General features: G+C 38.7%; 2 protein-coding genes across 5 annotated transcripts; both read right to left on the bottom strand.

The window, feature by feature from the left end:
• Positions 1-1,133: 1,133 nt before the first annotated feature.
• On the bottom strand, positions 1,134-5,710 carry cx39.9 (connexin 39.9). Its single transcript, XM_031320045.2, has 2 exons — positions 5,418-5,710; positions 1,134-2,870 (listed from the first exon to the last, which is right to left on the bottom strand). The coding sequence occupies exon 2, from the start codon at positions 2,817-2,819 to the stop codon at positions 1,758-1,760; it is 1,062 nt and encodes a 353-aa protein (XP_031175905.1). The 5' UTR covers positions 2,820-2,870; positions 5,418-5,710; the 3' UTR covers positions 1,134-1,757.
• A 2,917-nt stretch (positions 5,711-8,627) lies between these two features.
• cx27.5 (connexin 27.5) lies at positions 8,628-12,939 on the bottom strand. Of its 4 annotated transcripts, XR_004894941.1 has the most exons (3): positions 12,100-12,607; positions 9,529-10,476; positions 8,628-9,493 (listed from the first exon to the last, which is right to left on the bottom strand). XR_004894941.1 is itself a non-coding variant. In XM_031320465.2 (2 exons), exon 2 carries the CDS (start codon positions 10,460-10,462, stop codon positions 9,740-9,742), a length of 723 nt encoding a protein of 240 aa, XP_031176325.1. In that variant the 5' UTR covers positions 10,463-10,476; positions 12,778-12,939; the 3' UTR covers positions 8,628-9,739. The 4 variants fall into 4 exon arrangements, 3 of the variants coding, with proteins under 3 accessions (XP_031176325.1, XP_031176323.1, XP_031176324.1); XM_031320465.2 differs by lacking the exon at positions 12,100-12,607 and adding an exon at positions 12,778-12,939 and having other exon boundaries at positions 8,628-10,476; XM_031320463.2 differs by having other exon boundaries at positions 8,628-10,476.
• Positions 12,940-19,201: the final 6,262 nt, after the last annotated feature.

Here is a 19,201-nt window from a genome sequence, read left to right on the forward strand (position 1 = left end):
AAAAGAGTCTGCTAAATTCTGGAGATTTTTAATCTGGGTTACTGCTGAAAACTGTAAAAAAAAAAAAAAGAAAAGAAAATATCAACAAGTATTAGTAGTATTTGCCTGAATGAATGAAACCATTGTGGTTGTTAATCAGCTGCAAGGCGGATGACACAGTGCACCATACACAAACTTTCTTGTCTTTATTTGGGCTAAATTGTTGTCAACAACGTGTTATTGTTGCTGATGCAGGAAGAGAAACTTTTTGGTTCCCTACCCCCCCATTTCACCCACAATATCCTGCAAGTGTGCATTAGAGCTATTTATAGCAGCAGTGAGGAGGTCTTTGAAGCAGAGCTCTCACCAGTGTATGGTGGTATGTGTTTTGGTAACGGGTCCATCCACACCACACTCTGTGTGTGCAATTTTGTTGCAGCTGCTGGAAACCAAGCAGTTAAAATGGCAACTTCAGGCAGAAAATAGCAGGGCTGCATATCATATATACACTTGGCCAATCGAACCATAGCAGTGATTGCACAACACAGTTACACACATCTTACAAACCCTCTATTTATTACATAATGCTGTTGAATTATGATGTTTATTTTCATTATGAATGATTACAAATGTACGCTTCTCCTACACGATTGGTGGGTTTATGTACAATGAGGGGCCTTTTAGACATCTCTTAGTCCATAGATGTAGAGAAATGTGTAAAATATAATATTGGCCGAAGGGAAACTACCAGTAATATCACGTTCTTCTACCATATTAGAAATAGATTCCATCCAGCTAATAGATTATGTTAACTTGTGTTATGAAATAAGTAACAGGTGCATGTTCATGCAATAATATTATCTTTAGCTTGATGCTTAACAATGTGTTCGATACATTCAACTTGCAATTACTTTCTGCAATCGCTAACCTCACCTCTAAATGCCATTAAATCCTACACACTCAACCTTTAAGGCCGTAGTAGCTCAGTACGTAGGGATTTGGCCTAGGTAGTCTTGTATTGCCAGACCTATCTTCCACACAACATTCCTGGATAGGTGAAAAACGTGCTCTGGTTTATTGGCATTTCTTTAAGCTAAGCTCAGCGGAGTGGGACCAAAAAAATCTACCCAGACCAGATTTCTTTAAAGTTTTAGAAAGATTTAAAATCCAAATAAGCATGCATTTATTGGCCATAATTTGGTTGATAAAAGCAAATGTTAAATTGAAAAACTTAAGTAATGGATTGTGCATGCTCCACAAACAGTACAGTAACTTGGCGATAAAAGCTGGAGTTTGTGTCCCCCAAACATTTCACATATTCAAACTACAGTGAGAGGTTCAATTCTGTCTACAACAGCTTTTTGCTTTTGATTTGACATCATTTCCGTACATCTCACAGTTTTAGTAAGTAAATTGATTGTAAACAAAACTATTCTCAAGTTATCTGCATCTTTATCACACACAAGTATGTAAGTCCATTAATGTCAAAACTACTGAGCGAGTGCAAAACAAATTTGAATATTCATTAATCTGCAAATCACCACTTCAGAAAATGCAAGAACAGATGTGTAGACAGAACGTTTTTTGAGTACAAACAAGTCATTGTAGGCGTAGCTGATGATTTGATACCCCAAGAGGAATTGATTAAATTGTGATTTGTAATCTGTAATCTGTTTTGTGTTCATTCAATAGTTTTGTCCCAAATAGTGTTTCATACATATGTTTTCATAGGCTAAGGTCTGTCGTTCCTGAGTCTACAATAAAAACACAGAAAGTCCCTAGATCTTCAGGTCATCCAGCCTGCTCTTGTTATTGCTGTACTTGCTTGACTGACTGTTTCTGCGTTGATTTTCAATGGGCAACTCAAAGACAGGGCTGGAGATTTTCCTCTCTTTCACATCATCTCCCTCTGCTTTACCTTTTCTCTCCACAGCCATATTGTCTCTGTTCTGCTTGTAAACCACTTTGCTGTTGTAGGCAGAGTTCGGCTCTGCCATGCTGTACTTTGAATCTGCGGGGAAAGGTTCAGGCACTGCAGGATGACCAGCAAAGTAGTTATAGTTTGGGACATAGGGCATGACCGCCTCAGTTAGGGCCTCGGAGGCCACGCCTGCAGCCCGTGATCGTCTGTAACCAAGGCCCTGGTGGCACTTCGTGAAACCTAGATGGTACATTTCCACTAGGTTGAGCAGCAGGGAGATGCAGGCCACGGCCAGCATGAAGAGGATGAAGATTGTCTTCTCAGTGGGTCGAGAGATGTAGCAGTTAACCACATTAGGGCAAGGCCAGCGGTCGCAGGTGTACATCGCCTTGAGCTCAAAACCATACAGGAAGTACTGAGCTACAATAAAGGCTACTTCAAATAGGGTCTTGAAAATGATGTTGAGGACGTAGGTTCGCAGCAGTGCGCCTTTCAAACGGACATGGCCCTGCTTGTCTTTAATTGGGGCCTTTTTGGCTTTGGTGCCAAGTACCTGCTGGTGATTTTCACTCTGGATGTCAAGGTCCTTCTCTTTCTGCTTCTCCTTTTCCTCCATGCGGACCAGATGAAGGATGTGGCCCAGGTAAATGAGAGTTGGCGTGGAAACAAAGATGATCTGCATCACCCAGAAGCGGATGTGGGAAATAGGGAAGGTCTTGTCATAGCAGACGTTCTGACAACCGGGCTGCTTGGTGTCGCACGTGAAGCCAGACAACTCGTCGCCCCACACCTTCTCAGCGGCCGATCCCAGCACCAGGATGCGGAAGATGAACAGCACTGTCAGCCAGACTTTGCCCACAACGGTGGAGTGTTCCTGGGCACTCTCTAGCAGCTTCCCCAACGAGTTCCAGTCCCCCATACTGACTCACAAATATAGACTCAGTTTTAGCGACAAAACCAGGAGAGACGCCTGTAAGGAGAGGAAAGAAATGTATTTTGACTTGGATGAAATAAACACATAGTAATGCGGCAGACTCATGGCCTAGTCATTTAAACAGACTTGGTACAGTATGTCCTGAAGCTACCAACCCGGTCTCACGCCAGTTTGTGAAATGATCACGTTATTTTGATTTTCTCATTTATTTCGTGTACAAGTCACGATTTTCAAACGTGACCATTTCACAAACTGCCATGACACTGGGAGAACGCAACACGCTGGCGACAACAACGGGACGGACCGTGATCTCTGATCCCCGGGCACAGGGACACGATCCGCGGTCTCTGTGGCACGCAACAACGGGGACATGAAACGCCACACGCCAGCCACAACAACAGGACGGTTGTGGTTAGGAAAAGAAGAATGGGGAAAGGAACCGTTACACGCAGGAGACGCCGACAACAACGGGACGGTTGTGGTTATGAAGAGAATAACGCGGAAAGGAACTGCAACACGCGGGACACGATCCCTGGTCTCCGGGGTGAAAGTGTTGTTTGACCCATCCACCACCCCGACCAACCTCCCTGCGCGGGTTTACGAAATATGCTTCCTATTGAAATACCTTACTTTACTAAATTCGTGCTCACCACACGAAAATAACGACATTAACGTGTTTAGTACACAAATCAATAGATTCAATAACATGACCATTTCACGAACTGCCATGAGACTGGGCTGGAAGCTACACATCAGGCCCTTCCTTTGACATGGTTTGGCTGTGAAACTGTGGTTGTGAAAATGGTTTTCTATCTTTTCTTGTATCTTTTCTAACTTTCTGAACCTTCTAAAAATACACTACATACTAACATAGAGAAATTGAAAACAATGATAACTGATTTTCTGGGCCACTTTTTTTTGGTCTCCACTAACCCCCAGAGGGAAATATTTGGATATTTAGCAGATAAATGCTCAACTATGCTTGCTAGCTAGTTGCTAACTTTGCGTGTCTGTGGTTTGGGTCTCGGAAGGAAGCATATAGAGGGTTTTCAAAAGCCTTTTTTGTTGTTGCTCATTACAGTTGCCTGCTGTGTCCGATAACAATGCTGTGAGAGGTGAAAATGAACCTAATCACTAAAGTTGTGGGCTGTAAAACCAAAACTATCAGTTGAAAGAGGCTAATTTCTACGTAGAGCTAAGGGAATCTGCAAAATCGGATGATCATTTTTCTGTGGGTGCGTTACTGCAAATGACCCCCTTCACCTGACATATATAGTCATTTGATCCATTGTTATTAACAAAATAATAATTGTAGCAACTTAAAAGAGAAATTTAGAAGCTATTATTGTTATTATCATAGTTAGTATTACTCTTATTGTTATTATTATTATTATTATTGTTGCTTAATTATTATTATTATTTTTACTTTACTTCATCTTCTTGAGCAATTACATAATAATGAAAATATAACACAAAGGATATTAGTAATGAATGAGATGATAGTAGTGGTAACAATAATGAGGATAGTGATAATGTTAGAAAAACAAATAAACAATACCCCAGAGGTGGAAATTATTAAATTAAATAATAAGGACAAAGATTGGGCTGATCAGATGGAGAGATTAAACTGAAGAAAAGGGGAAAAAGAGAAGAAAATGAAAACAAAAACAGGACAAGACTAACAAGACCACAATCACCCACATCCTCCACTTTCATCATTATTATTACTCATCATCGAATACAATATCTGGTGTTTTTATGCATGCACAATACCTGTGTCACACACACCTAAATGAGGGAACCATGACATTAATTTAATCAAGTGTTTTAATGTCTGTTACACTTTTAATCTGATTCATCTTAATAATAATTTAAAGTGACAATCTACACGTTGAAATTATAATCACATTCAATCAAGTAAGCACTAAGTCAAAGGTTTTTAGTTGCTGTGCAATTTTCTCATGATATTCCTTGTATGCTTATCATTACAAATATGATATGTCTTTCTTCAATGGTCGCCCTACAACCAAAGGCTAGTGTATAAAAGAGACTTATGGAAACACTGATTTATCATGAATCCACTGTTTGTAATCCCAAAGGTTGTGTCCTGCATGCTGATAAAAAGGGCCAGGACACAGCTGACTGTCTGTGAGAGAAAGCCCTGGAGCAGGCTGGGAAGACCTTGTGACACAGTACCCAACAGTGCTCTCTGACTCCAGAATTAGGTTTCTAGCTTAGATTTCAGGGCCTATTAGTTACAACATAGCAAAAAATGTACTTTAAAAATAGTTGTACTTGTCCTTTAGTGATCAGGTGAGTGAATCTTAACACCTGTTTGAAATAAATTAAGATTGTCAGCCAGGAATTAAAGGATCACTTAAAGGATCAACACTTTTCACACATTAGTAACTGTTGCAAGTACTTGCTGAGCCTTCATTCCCAAATTGATAGGCCTACTTATATATATTATATAAAATAGAGTGTAGATGGCCAAATTAACTTCAGAACTGTATTATGTTCTTTGATTATTAAGCTAGCCATTCAAAATAATTATCTTGGGTATCTTCATTAAGAAAGACATACCTGATAATGTTCATCTCCTACAGCAGTGCAGATCCAGAGTCAGCTGGAGCCTCTTCAGTTCACAGCGAGGCCATGTTCTCCTGAGCCACTGAGGAAACTGAAGCGCCAAGATAAACTTTTCTTAGATATATTTCACTGGAGGCTCTATGATCCCGCCTGCTGCCGTCCCACTCTGAACTGATCAATGCCCAGTGTTCAACAAGCCACCACAACTAAACCCCTGTCTGGTATCTGGGCGAGCACAGATGAAAACATTCCCACTATACTAAAAGTATAAGAGGTGTTCCTGTTCAAATGAGTGGCAGCTCAAGAGTCCAGTGAGGATGTATGTTAGTATTTTACACGTCAGTGTGATCTAAATATAATTCATGGTGATGGGAGTGGCTTTGTTGTCACTCTCATGGTGACCCTTGACTGTGTGTGGAGGACCGTTAAGAGTCTTACCTCAGTGCTGCAGTGAGCGTTATTGCTTGTTAAGTGACCGATGAGCTTCATGCATTGTGGTTATGTGCAGAGGTGGAAAGTATAGAAATACATTTACTCACGTTACTGTACTGAGTAGTTTTGTTGTGTATTTTGTATTTTTCAAGTAGTTTTTAAAATCAGTATCAGGCGAGCGACGACAGTTCAGTAGAAATGCTTGCTGAAACATTGAATTCTGCTGCCCAAAATGGCGAAAATCCTTGGCCACATTTGAAAGACTGTTTTTCATTTAAATTCAAGAGGGCCAATAGTATCATTATGCAATGTCAGATGTGCCTGCCAAAGGTGACTAAACCGGCAGCATTCAATAACTCCACATCTAATCTGCGGAAGCATGTTTTGGTAAGTATTTGTGCATTGGTACTTCAAACGAAGTTTTCATGACTAATAGCAAATTGCCAATTAGCAAAACAACATGTTTCGTGGCATTGCTAATTTTTGTCAAGCACTAGCAACCCGTAGGACAACGTATGTAGGACACTGGCTAAATCCTCCCGCCCTGTTTTACAGTTGTTTTTTTTATGTAACTAAGTAACTTTTACTTAAAGTACATTTTAAATTAACTACTTATTACTTTTACTTGAGTAATTTTTCAGATAGGTAATTTCACTTGTGCTTGAGTAATATATCATCAAAGTATTCATACTTTTACTTGAGTACAATATTTTAGTACTTTTTCCACCTCTGGTTATGTGTACAGAGAAATACATACATATAAATATACAAATACAGACTTGATCCTGTTCTTTAAACTGTCATCTGGAAGTTTTTTATTCTTTGTGTCACCTCAAAGTTTACTTACAGCATCATGTTGCTGTGGTGCAGACCACAGAAACAAAGTACATTTACTCATGCACTGTACTTAAGTTAATTTTTGAGGTACTTGTCTTATACTTTATTTAGTAGTAGTTACTTAGATAGTATTTCCACTTTCTTTACTTAAAACCCTCTACAGCATAGCGTTGCCCTCAGGCAACGGAAAGTTTGCTTAGGCCCCATTTCCAGTATTGTTTTTTTTAAATGATTTCAACCAATTAGAATTTTCCAAAAAGTATCAAAGAACAGTCCAATAAGATGTGGGAGCAACTGTCAAGCACCATTTGAAGGCGGGACTTCCTTTTCTGACACTTGGTCACAGGAGCACATGGGGTGAGAAGAAGGTAAGATTATTTGCTTCAGTAATCTTATTTAAAATGACATTAACTGTAAAAAAAAATATCTTGGTGTAAAAGAAGGTGTAGAGATGCCTTTTATTAGGTTTTTGGAGTTTTTTTTTATTGTGCATGTTCAGAAATTCTGTTTTTCTTTTCGTTGCCTCATTATGCCCATTATGATAATGCTTCTGTACTTTAAAGTTAAATTTTGAACGCAGGACTTTCATTTGTAATTTTGTATTATTATTATTATTATTTATTTATTTATTTATTTATTCGGGACAGTGCACGTTAATGAACAATCTAACATTTCTGTACAGACTGTAAATGAGCCAGGTTATAGCATAAATGCTAATTTTCACCTGTAGTCCTGAGGCAGAAAAACAACAACATACAAGATAATGCAACACAAAAGAATATGACAATATACAATATCAAACAAGAAACACATTAGCACACATTCAGGCAGGTTATATTACATCAATAAGATTAGTCAAAATGATGACATAACTGGGAACTGGGAATTTTTTACATTATCTTCTTCCAATTTCAGTTAAATTATATATATATTTCCGCCATTGCCACACAACATAGTTGCAGTTGATCAGTGACAACTTTTGCCATCAAAGCCAGATCATCGCCATACATAAATTATCTTATACACAAGATGACTACTGCTGATTAATGAAAACTCTGAGCAGTGTTGTAGCTGACTTCTCTAACCCAATAACTGCCTAATTTGCTGTAAAACTCATCATCAAAATCAGCCTCCTTCTGATGAACTTTTATAACTAACTCTTCTAATCCATACAACAGAATGTGTGTGGGTGAGACTGAGATGTCCCAGGAACAACATGTCACAGCTTTTGCTCACACAGTCACCACTAACGCTCATCACAGACAGGAATAAAAGATTGGAGGATTTTTTTTTTGCTACAGTGCTGCCAATATGCTTCTCGTCAATCGGAACTCTATAGATGGTGTGTGTCGACACGTTCCATAAAAAGACAAGTGCCCTCAAGCCAGGTCATGGCAGATCCAGCTGTCCGCGGGGTCAAACATTGTCACCCACACACTGACCCTTTACATGGCTAGGCTATTGTTAACCCAAAACCCTGCACTCTGGCCTTGAGAATGAGCTTAAGAAGAACTCCATCAGCCTCACAGGTGGCACCATGGCTCCAAGGATCTCTCTTCTAAAAATGGTGACCGCGCCACTACAGTAAATGTGTGATGAAATTTCATTCAGTTTCTTGTTTTTTCTCGCAGTTACACTGCTGACAGCTGAGGCAGTGGCACCACTGTGACTGTGACTTCGCTTCTTCTTGCAGATAACTGCTGCTCTCTGGTGATTTCAGTTATTACATGAACTATTTCCACTTAGTCAGGAAATCCTATCAAAATACACCAGAGCAATTTCAACCTGTTATATGTTGGAGTACTCCTATTGGAGTCAAACTGGACAATTCAAGAGGCAGTAGACATTTCACATGAGTCATTTCAGCATGTATAATCATTTATTTTTGAATCTATTAATCATGTTTTGTATTTGGTGAGAAAACGTAGTAAAAAATACACAAACTCCGGTTGATTTTATTCTGCTGTGTACAGACAATATATAAACATCCAGCTTCAAAGTAAATGAATTTAAATAAAATGTTTAGCAATCACTAGTAAACTTCAGGAAACAAAAAGTTTGCAATTCAAGTTTTTTTATGTTGTGAGTTATTGCTTTGTTTATATCTTAAGGAACCATTTAACCACCAAAGTAAAGAATCAGTATGAAACAAACATTTCACATGTTTTCCATGTATTAGTATAACATCTCACTAATAACAGCTGAAGAAAAGCCATACATCCTCCATTCCCTTAGATTCAATTCATGGTGATTTAGGCAGAAGCATGTCGTTTGCGATCATTTTTGATGTAAATAATAAAATATTATAAATTAAAATATTACTACATCGTATTTCCATTACACTTCTCTGACACAATCTGATGGTTTTAAAGTAGCATGAGTCATATTTCATGATTTAATATTTTCATTTCAAGACCAAAATTCTCCATCAAAATCTAAGTCCATTATAGTGAAAGCCTATAATGTGGTCCTTTGGAATATTGCTATCATAAAATGTTACTTTATTGATCTTCATTTGGCCAAACATCAAGCTATTATTATGTTATGTCAGTACAAAGTGCTGCTGTATACAGTCTTTAAGTTCATGGCAGAAAATGTTGATACAGTAGACTCTAGTTCCTGCAGGAATTCTTTGAAGTATTATCTTTAAGGGATACTTTGCCGATTTGAATCCCGCTCTGTGTCATTTTTGTGTGGGCAGTGTATTTTGATGAACGACTTTGGCTTCCCCATGTGGCACCAGTGCATGGAGTTTGGAGCAGCCGAGGTCTGCCGAGGTCTGCCGAGATCTGCGTCGTTTCGCGTCATCCAGCGGATCTCCGCAGACCTTGGCTGCTCTGCTTAGCTGGGAGCTCCATGCGCTGCAGCCATTGAGAGAAACCACACACAGTTCATCTGCACAAACTGCCCACAGTGCCATGACACAGAGTTGGATTTAAATCAGTAAAAAAGTCTGGTGTACTCACAAGTTATATTATTGGCTGTCACCTGGATCTAAAGTCATATACATATCTCCCTATGTGCAAGTATGAAATCTGTGTGTTTTATTAGAACGAGCAGAGCTTTTGTTGGATCCAAGCCCCCATAGTCGAGTCTCCAGCAGTGTGCAAATGCTTGCTGCAGGCCTTCCCCACCAAGAACACCACCTCTCCAATGTTGAGCAGAATACAAACCCCTGACGCAGTCAGCATGAACACAGTGAAGACAGTCTTCTCTGTGGGCCTCGACACGAAGCAGTCCACTGTGTTGGGACAGGGGTACGAGTCACACTTCACCAGCCGGATCATCTTGTAACCAGGGTAGATCATATAAAACAAATACATAAAGATCACTTCTAAGACAATACGGAACAACAGGCTAATGACGTACGTCCACCAGAGAGCCCCAGTGATTTTCATCTTTTGAGTCTTTATCTGCTCCAGGTCTTTGGGGTTGGTCCGCCCTGAGAGTTTGTAGAGCCTCTTGTCGACGTGGCGGCGGTGGGCCACGTGCATGGCTACAAGCAGGGCAGGAGTGGAGACCAGGATGAGCTGGAGTGCCCAGAGGCGGATGTGGGAGATGGGGAAGAAGTGGTCGTAGCAGACACTGTTGCAGCCCGGCTGCTGGGTGTTGCAGGTGAAGCCGGACTTCTCATCACCCCACACGCTCTCCGCTGCAACCACCAGAACCAGGATTCGGAAAATGAACAGGACAGAGATCCAGATGCGACCAATGCCTGTGGAGTGTCTGTTCACACCGCTGATGACTGCATAAAACGATGCCCAGTTCATCTTTAGTTCCGGGTCTGAGGGAAAACACATTAAAGAGTCAACAGCTGAGAAAATATTGTGCTAAATATTATTTTCTTTTTTTTTGTAATTTAAGCTTTTCCAATACGAAAGGAACATAAAAGATGAAACAAACCTACAATAAACCATTGAGGAACAGGTAAAGGAATAAACAGAACAAATCCATTGGACACATAAAAGTAGCTAATAGAAAGAAAAAAACACAAACCAAATAAAAGTACAAATAAAATACAACATTTTCACAGTAAAAATAGGAGACTTGTCTTCCTATTTTGTCTTTCTTTGTTTAAATTACAAAATGAAACCAAACTTCCCTTGATAATTTTTGGCCTTGTGATTAGAGATTCAAAAAAGGCAATGTCTATTATTAATTTTAACATTTCAGCAAAATCAGACTTTGTCTGACTCGTCCACTGGTGGAGATCAATCCTTGAAGCGACGATAAAGCCATTACAAGTCTAAGAGACCTGTCTCCTAATAAACACAGCTAGGGAGATTCCAAAAAGGAGAAACTAAATTATTTTAAGTACCTTGTTCATTTTCACACTATAGTACAGCCATTTATTTATTTTTTTAACTGGTGTATAAATAATTTTGTAGTCTATAAATTTGCCGCATGCATCACTAACTGACCACTCATCATCAGCCACTATGTTTATCTTCTCCTACATTTAAATGAACATCCCCTTCTCAAAAATGTTCACCATGCTGAATATTCCCCACAACTTTGTAAAAGATTGAGGCTGAGTTTGAACTCCTGGGGAAATTAAGATCAGATAATAATTTGTTCTAGTTTGTTAATACAGTGTTAACCTTTCTGCAGCTCCTGAATAGTAGATACCTTGAAAAATGTTTGCTCTATACAAATCACTAACAGATATTGTTTTCTTATTAAATTGACAAATGTGGTGCTCTAGGTACCACAGCAGTTACTGTGATGATCTTTAAATGGAGAAAACATTTTCTTTAATATACTGTTAAAAAATGTAGAGCATAATCACTGGGAAAAAAGCTTATGGTCATATCTTTACTTATATTGAAGTAGCGCTATAGTTTGTTTTATTCTTTTAGCCTACACTTGTACTTTTGATTGATATAAGTTTAAGTAAATGCTTGGCAACTAATTGATAATGAAAATAGTCATTGCAGCTGACAGTAAAGATGTTGCAGGTTCAATTCCTAACCTTCTGTTGTCTCTCTGTTGTGTCCACTGATGACCAGAGACTCAAGAGATGGCAAGATTATTAAATAAGATATTTAAAAAAATATTAGTATTAGTATTCAGAAGCAAACTTACAAACACAACTTCAGTCTAAGTGCAAATTTTGTTCTTACATAACAGTTTACACAATACTGTACCTAGAAATGAGTACACTCAAAAGTGAACTTAGGTTAGAGCACTTGATACTTGAATAAAACTTAATACCACTTCCATTTTATTTAATTTTTTCTTCTTTCCACCAAATTAGTAAATCATAAGTTTTTTTCAAGTGTAGAATTAATTTCAAGCCTAAAAAACATCCAAAATGTTTTATCTCTTTTGTGCTGATCGTTATTGGTTGTCCTGAGTGCCCAACATGCGTGAATTTCCAGTCTAGTATTGATGTCAGAGTTGTTACCCGGCTCAGCAGGAGGTGTAAGAGTCATAGGAGGCAGCGTAGAGGACAATGTTGACCCGCTGGTTTGGCATGGATGTGAATCCAGAGAAGAAGGATGCCTCTCTGCCCCCCTCTGCAGTTGGCAGGCCACTTAAGAGTGCAACACTGAAGTCTGGCACCATGCGTCATGTGACGTGCTTTCACAAGTCGCAATGGTGTAGCATGCAAAGTGGGCATCTGCACCCAACACAACGGTGTCTGTACTCTTAATTTTTTGGCAGGAAAATAATGTGTGGTTTTTGATTGTGTGAGTGTTTTGATGTACATTAAAGAAGGGATCATTTGGTTCTAAGCGTATGATGATTCAGAGAATCTTCGTGATCAGCTGCATAGCTATACGTAGACATGACTCAGGGACTGCAAAATAAATACTGTTTGAATATCACCATAATAAAGGCATGTTTTTAGGATGAAATGTGTAGAAAAACATACTTGCTGGAGTGTCACCGTTTTATCTTTAACTCTAACTGTGTATTGAAGAATTTTTTTTTTTCTTCAGAGTTCAAGTTGAGCCATAACAGTACAGCATAAACTACCCATGAACACAGATTTAACCATATGACACACTGAAAACAAACTGTCTAATCTCATCCTCAGCTACACGACCTGATAACAGAGTTAGAAATTAAGCAGACTCACCTTCAGCTGTAGTTTGGAATAAAGTACATCCAGAAACATTTACGTTGACATTAGCAGAATTTTTTTTTCAATCTGTGACTGTGAACAAGAGTATCAGAGCACCATGACTTTGCATTGCTAATGATTTCCCTCACACTAGCCACTGCCCTGCACTGGAGAGGTCATATGCTTCTGTGCGCAATATTTGCATACAATAGCCCCATTTACAAACACCAAACAAACGGCTTCAGAATTCAGATCAAACGTTTTAATTTCTGCCCAGCTGAGGAATCTGTGTGGGGACTGCAGTTGGTCCTCTCGTCCTCATTGTGCTGTGTTCTGCAGTGGAAGTGGAGGGTGTTTTTGACGCAATATGGAGTAAAACATTAAGGTCTAAAACAAAGAATGAGCCATAAAATCTTAAGATAAGGAACAAGAGTTTATTATCACAATAATTATCTAGTTTTTTTCTGCTCAGCCTTTACATCCACATTGCTGCTGCCCGCCTAATATCTGACCACTGACTCAACCTGCTGTTGATGGGACCACAGTTTGACGTGCTTCTGTGGGATTAATTGCTTGGTTTTTAGACTGAATAACCTCTTTAGCTCACTGTTTTTAGCAGTGAGGTATTCAGGTACTTCTAAATAATCTTAACAAAATCTTTATGTATTGAAGCATTTCCACAAAATCCACACAAGCATTTTTTTGTATTACTTTTTATTTTCACCTGTAAAACGTCACAGAGGTATGGAACCCTGTAGAATCACTGTTCTCTGACAGGAAATGCTATATTCCCTCACCTTAAGTTTTAAGTTCCCTCATAATATTTTATGCCTTCCTCCTGATCCATAGGAACAGTTAGTGTCATGGTCCAGTCCAGTTTAATGCACGGCCAGTTTAGGGAAAACTCTGCAGATACTGCAGAAAGGAGACCTGATTTGACACTTTTCAATATGCATTTAGTGGTCATGACTCCTTTCTGAGTAGGAATATTAAAGCTCCATGCTGTTTGAAATGCATACATGTCGTATTTTTGGAGTCTAGAACAAGCTTCAGAATAATAAAATAGGTCTGGGGGTTGTCAAGAGCAGACTGTAACCTGAAGCATACACAACTTTATTGTCACTCAGCATAAAAATGGACATTGCAATTTTGATTTAAAAAAATATATGGTTTATGCACAGCATAAATAGCAGGGGCACAGTATATATCCTTGTGGGACACTTATCAACCATGTGCGCTTGATTTAAAGGTATTGGCAACAACAGTATGAACTCTACCAGAAAGGTGTGATCTTAACCAGCAGTAAGCAGAATCATCAAAACCAATAAAAAAATATTATGATGAACAGTATCAAATCATATCAATCAATTCAAATCATCAATTCATAGAGCTCTATTTCGTTACCATGTTTCGTTCAAGCTGTGTTTTTAAAGGAGCCATGCTCGTAATTTCATAATAAAATGAAATATAAATAAATAAAAGGAATCTTGAATCTTGACTCTGATTTGAATTCAGTTGCACACATTGTGAAGGTTGTTATGCTGAAAAAGGCAGTGGTGGAATGTAAGTATAAATATTCTCAACTACTGTACTTAAGTGCAATGTTAAGGGTACTTTACTTTACTAGACCATTTCCATTTTATGCTGCTTCATACTTCTACTCCACTATATTTTGGAGGCAAATATTGTACTATTTACACCAATACATTTATTTGATAGCTTTAGTTACTAGTTACTTTGCAGATTTTAATTATTAATACAAAATACAAATCAAGTAAAAAATGTTGATATATTATTATATGTGCTATTCTGAAATGGGTCATTCTTCATAGTGAGTACTTTTACTTTTGGTACATGAAGTACATTCTGATATTAATACTTTTGTTTTTTAAGGCAGGACTTTTACTTGTAACAGAGTATTTCTACACTGTGCTTTTGCTACTTCTACTTGAGTAAATTATCTAAATACTTCTTCCACCACTGTATAAAGGGCTCTATACTATACTACACGACATGACCATATTGTTGACTTTATTTGCTGCTGCCTGTTAGGGAGGTGTTACCAAGATATGTAATTATGTGCAAACATTCCTATGGGATGATCATTTATAATCACTTATGACCTGTTCGGCAACATCTCCATCACTGATGTTGTTTTTTGTAAATAAAGGCCCAAGAGACATTTTCATCCTAGGGTTGGGCTGTGTTTCTGACATGTACATGGTTTAAACTTTTTTCACATAAACTGATAAAGTGTCCCTGGTACAAATATCAAGCTAGAATATACATGTATGTGTGTGTGTGTGTGTGTGTGTGTGTGTGTGTGTGTGTGTGTTTGCAGAATACTGTTGGTTGTCCCCTGCTTCAGTGCAGTCTAAATGATGACATCTGGAGGTCATTAACAGTTATTGCAACATTTTTTAATATGTTGCATTTGCAATTGATTCTCTTACTCTGCAGAGTGAGTTCAGTCTTGGGGAAGTGGCAGTGCACCAACAGGATTTTGCTCAGTGATCAAACTCTACATTCCTCAAGTGCAACACGTCAACACAGGCCTCTCAAGAGAGTAACATGTCTGCAGATCTGTCAGGTGATTATAGTGTTTAAAACATTTGTCATCAGGGAGTGTTCAATTCATTTTTAGACATATCTTGATATTTCTATGATATTCCTAAGTGGTAATCAACTCAAGTGACCTTATTGATTTTAATACTATTGTTTTTGTGTGATATACATAGTTTTACATTGATGTTTCCATGGTATAAGTCTAAAGATATTGCAGGATTACTGTAATTACATGCTGTGCGGGAGTCTAGGTGAAGCTGCCTGTGACCAGACCAGTTATAATATGGTACTTAATCTTAAATGCTGGAACACACCCAGTCACATGCAGGCGTGACCTATCTCACTGTGAAATAATCATATTCTCATGATATGTTCAGGGCCCCACCCGTTAATGTGTCAGTGCAGGTGTGTCTGTATTATGAGCTGCTTTGAAATTAAAACTGCTTTCCACACAGTGCTACAGTAGCTTTAAATGAAAGAGCTATAAAGACATAAGCAAGCTAAACCTTTATTTCATTTATTAAGGGAAGTCCACATTCACACTAAAGGTTACAACCAGAGCCTGATCTGCTCAAGAGCACCTTGTTGCCGGTCCTGTGGTGTTCATTTCCCACATAAATGTATCCTGTTTCAGGTCATAAACCCACTTCTCTAACCTTGTTGATGCAATGTCTACTTGCAACTGGTTGTGACCAATCCAAAAAGATTTTCCACCTTTGTTTTATTTCATTACTTTCTAAGGGTAAATTTATAAATCTGTTAACCTTATTCTCTCCATCTTATGACCCCACAATTGCCATTGCATCTCAAGAAAATATGTAGAAACTAGGGCTGTCAAACGATTATTTTTTTTTATCACGATTAATCGCTGAATTTCTATAGTTAATCGCGATTAATCGCATGTTTTATCACATGATCAAAATTCTATTATTTTGCATTTCAGAACTGTTTTTAAGTACATATTTACGGTGGCCGACAGGGGCAAACGCCCTGCAACTTAAGAAAACACACGCAAATAGACAAAACACAAGCAAATTAAGAAAACAACTTCATTAATTTGACAACACATGCGCAGCATTCAGCAAACGCGCTGCAAATACCACAACACAACCAAATACATAAACGCAGTGCAAATAAAAAACGATGCAAAAAGAAAAGCACGCAAACCCCGAAAAAAGAAGCGATGCAAAAAGAAAAACAACTTCATTAATTTGACAACACATGCGCAGCATTCAGCAAACGCACTGCAAATATCACAACACAACCAAATACATAAACGCGCTGCAAATATGAAACGATACAAAAAGAAAAGCACACAAACCCCGAAAACAAATGCAACAAAAAAACGCTGCATCCAGATTACACAACGGAAGTTCTCCAGACCTCTAGAGGGAGCAGCTAAGTCGAACAGCTGGATTTTCGACCGTTATTAACCGATATTAAATTCATATTATTATTATTATTATTATTATTATTTATAACATAATATATTATTAATATACAGTCTATGCTCCCGTCTCATGCCCTCCCGGCTGGTGCTGTCCCCGAGCTTCGGCTTTTCAAAATAAAAGCTTGCGTCTGGTCCGCTATGTGTTTGTACTTTGGTGTGTTGGATGTTTGTGAACTAAACAGTACGGCAACCATGCTAATGAATACAATAACTTTTTCAGCAGATGTCTTACTTACAACACGTTGGAGTTAGCAAAGTAGTTCTGTGTTTATATGTGCAGGCAGGATTTATTCAGTTTGATAAATCCCACGGTAAATTGGCTGGTTTACTAACAGGGAGGGACTAGAAATCCTGTCTGTTTTTTGTATTTCAAGAGCGAATTGCTCCACAATATGAATACAGATTGATCACTTATTTTGTTGGTAACCGTTGTTGTATAATCACAATATTACACTTGAGGAGGCCTACACTTCAGTAATTTCGGACCTCGAAATTAAACCCTCTCATGTGGCTTAAACAAACGTCAACGTTAAACGCTGATGCAATTTTAAATGTTTTATCACCACGAGTTTACAGACGTCTCTGCTGATTGAGTATCAGCTGGGACTTGAGCCGAGACACACCCACCAAACGAGAGAAAACAGATCTCAAACATAGATTTAATATTTACAGTCTATGCAGTCTCTCTCTCTCTCTCTCTCTCTCTCTCTCTCTCTCTCTCTCTCTCTCTCTCTCCCCGTGAGGTCGAAAATCCAGCTGTTCCACTAGCTGCTCCCTCTAGAGGTCTGGAGAACTTCCGTTGTGTAATCTGGATGCAGCGTTTTTTTGTTGCATTTGTTTTCTGGGTTGGTGTGCTTTTGTTTTTGCATCGTTTCATATTTGCAGTGCGTTTATGTATTTGGTTGTGTTGTGTGTATTTGCAGTGCGTTTATCTATTTGGTTGTGTTGTGTGTATTTGCAGTACGTTTATGTATTTGGTTGTGTTGTGATATTTGCAGTGCGTTTGCTGAATGCTGCGCATGTGTTGTCAAATTAATGAAGTTGTTTTTCTTTTTGCATCGCTTCTTTTTTCGGGGTTTGCGTGCTTTTCTTTTTGCATCGTTTCATATTTGCAGTGCGTTTATGTATTTGGTTGTGTTGTGGTATTTGCAGCGCGTTTGCTGAATGCTGCACATGTGTTGTCAAATTAATGAAGTTGTTCTCTTAATTTGCTTGTGTTTTGTCTATTTGCGTGTGTTTTCTTAAGTTGCAGGGCGTTTGCCCCTGTCGGCCACCGTACATATTAACAATGGAAAGCAATTCTTACCAGTGTATCTTGATTGGGAATCAAATGAATGCAAAGAAAGTGACTTTATGAACTTTACTTTAAGATTTGTATTTGTTTATCGTTTATTTATTTACTGTAAACAAAAGAATGTGTGAATCTAGTCACACATTTGAATCTAGAGTCAAAATAGTGTGCAGTAACTCCTAAATAATTTTGATTACTCACTGACGTCCAGTGATCACCTTGCATCACTTTGCAGCAGTTCCAGTTTGGCTGCTTTCTCCGTGTCATACAGGCTGTGTATGCGTGTGTGAAACTACTGTCCCCCTCCACGGCAATGTATGACACGGGTCAGAACATGCCAACCGTAGTCTTTAAGACCTGAGTCTTCTACGATGCTGACAGGTCTGCAGTTAGTTGCCACCCATTTCGCAAGAGCTGTAGTAATTTTTGGGGATTTGGTTTCATCCGCAGGTCGGCAACTAGCACTCTCCAAAATAGGGCTTTGCCTGAGCCCGCTAGCATCAACCTGAGTCACGTTAACTGTACTACTATGCTTAGCTCGTAGGTGGTAGCTCAAGCTTGACGTGCTTCGGTGATATTTTAATTCGGCTTTACACAATAACAACAAGTTTTGGAAAATAAAAAGCACCATTCAGAATTGTGTTGCTGCTGTCTTTCTCCATCATGCCTGCAGCCTGCAGCCTGCAGCAGCAGGATGTGTTACGAGGAAGTATGGCAAAGTGCGGCAAAGGGTCAAAATAGTAGCCTGTTAGGCACGACGCGAAGCCGAGTGAAGTGAAAAATAAATTAATAAATGGCGGCATGCGATTAATGCGATTAAAAAAAAATTAACACGTTATGCTCGGTCCTTAATCGCATCGCGATTAACGCGTTAATGCTGACAGCCCTAGTAGAAACGTATTACTTCGTAAAAAAGTAATATATATAGTAGGCCTATATAGAATCACTGGGCTAAACATTTTTCTTAATTTCCACTTGTCCAGTTGTTATTGTTGTATCAGGCTCAGTTCCCCCGTCAAGATCTGTTCCCCCCTACCTAATATACCTGAACCAAACCTGAATCCTAACCCTAACAACCGAGGTGGTTGCTACCAGCTGCATTTTAACAGAAGGGAAACAGATCTAATTAGCTT

Source organism: Sander lucioperca, chromosome 13 (genome assembly GCF_008315115.2).
Source record: "Sander lucioperca isolate FBNREF2018 chromosome 13, SLUC_FBN_1.2, whole genome shotgun sequence".
Classification (NCBI taxonomy): Eukaryota; Metazoa; Chordata; class Actinopteri; order Perciformes; family Percidae; genus Sander; species Sander lucioperca.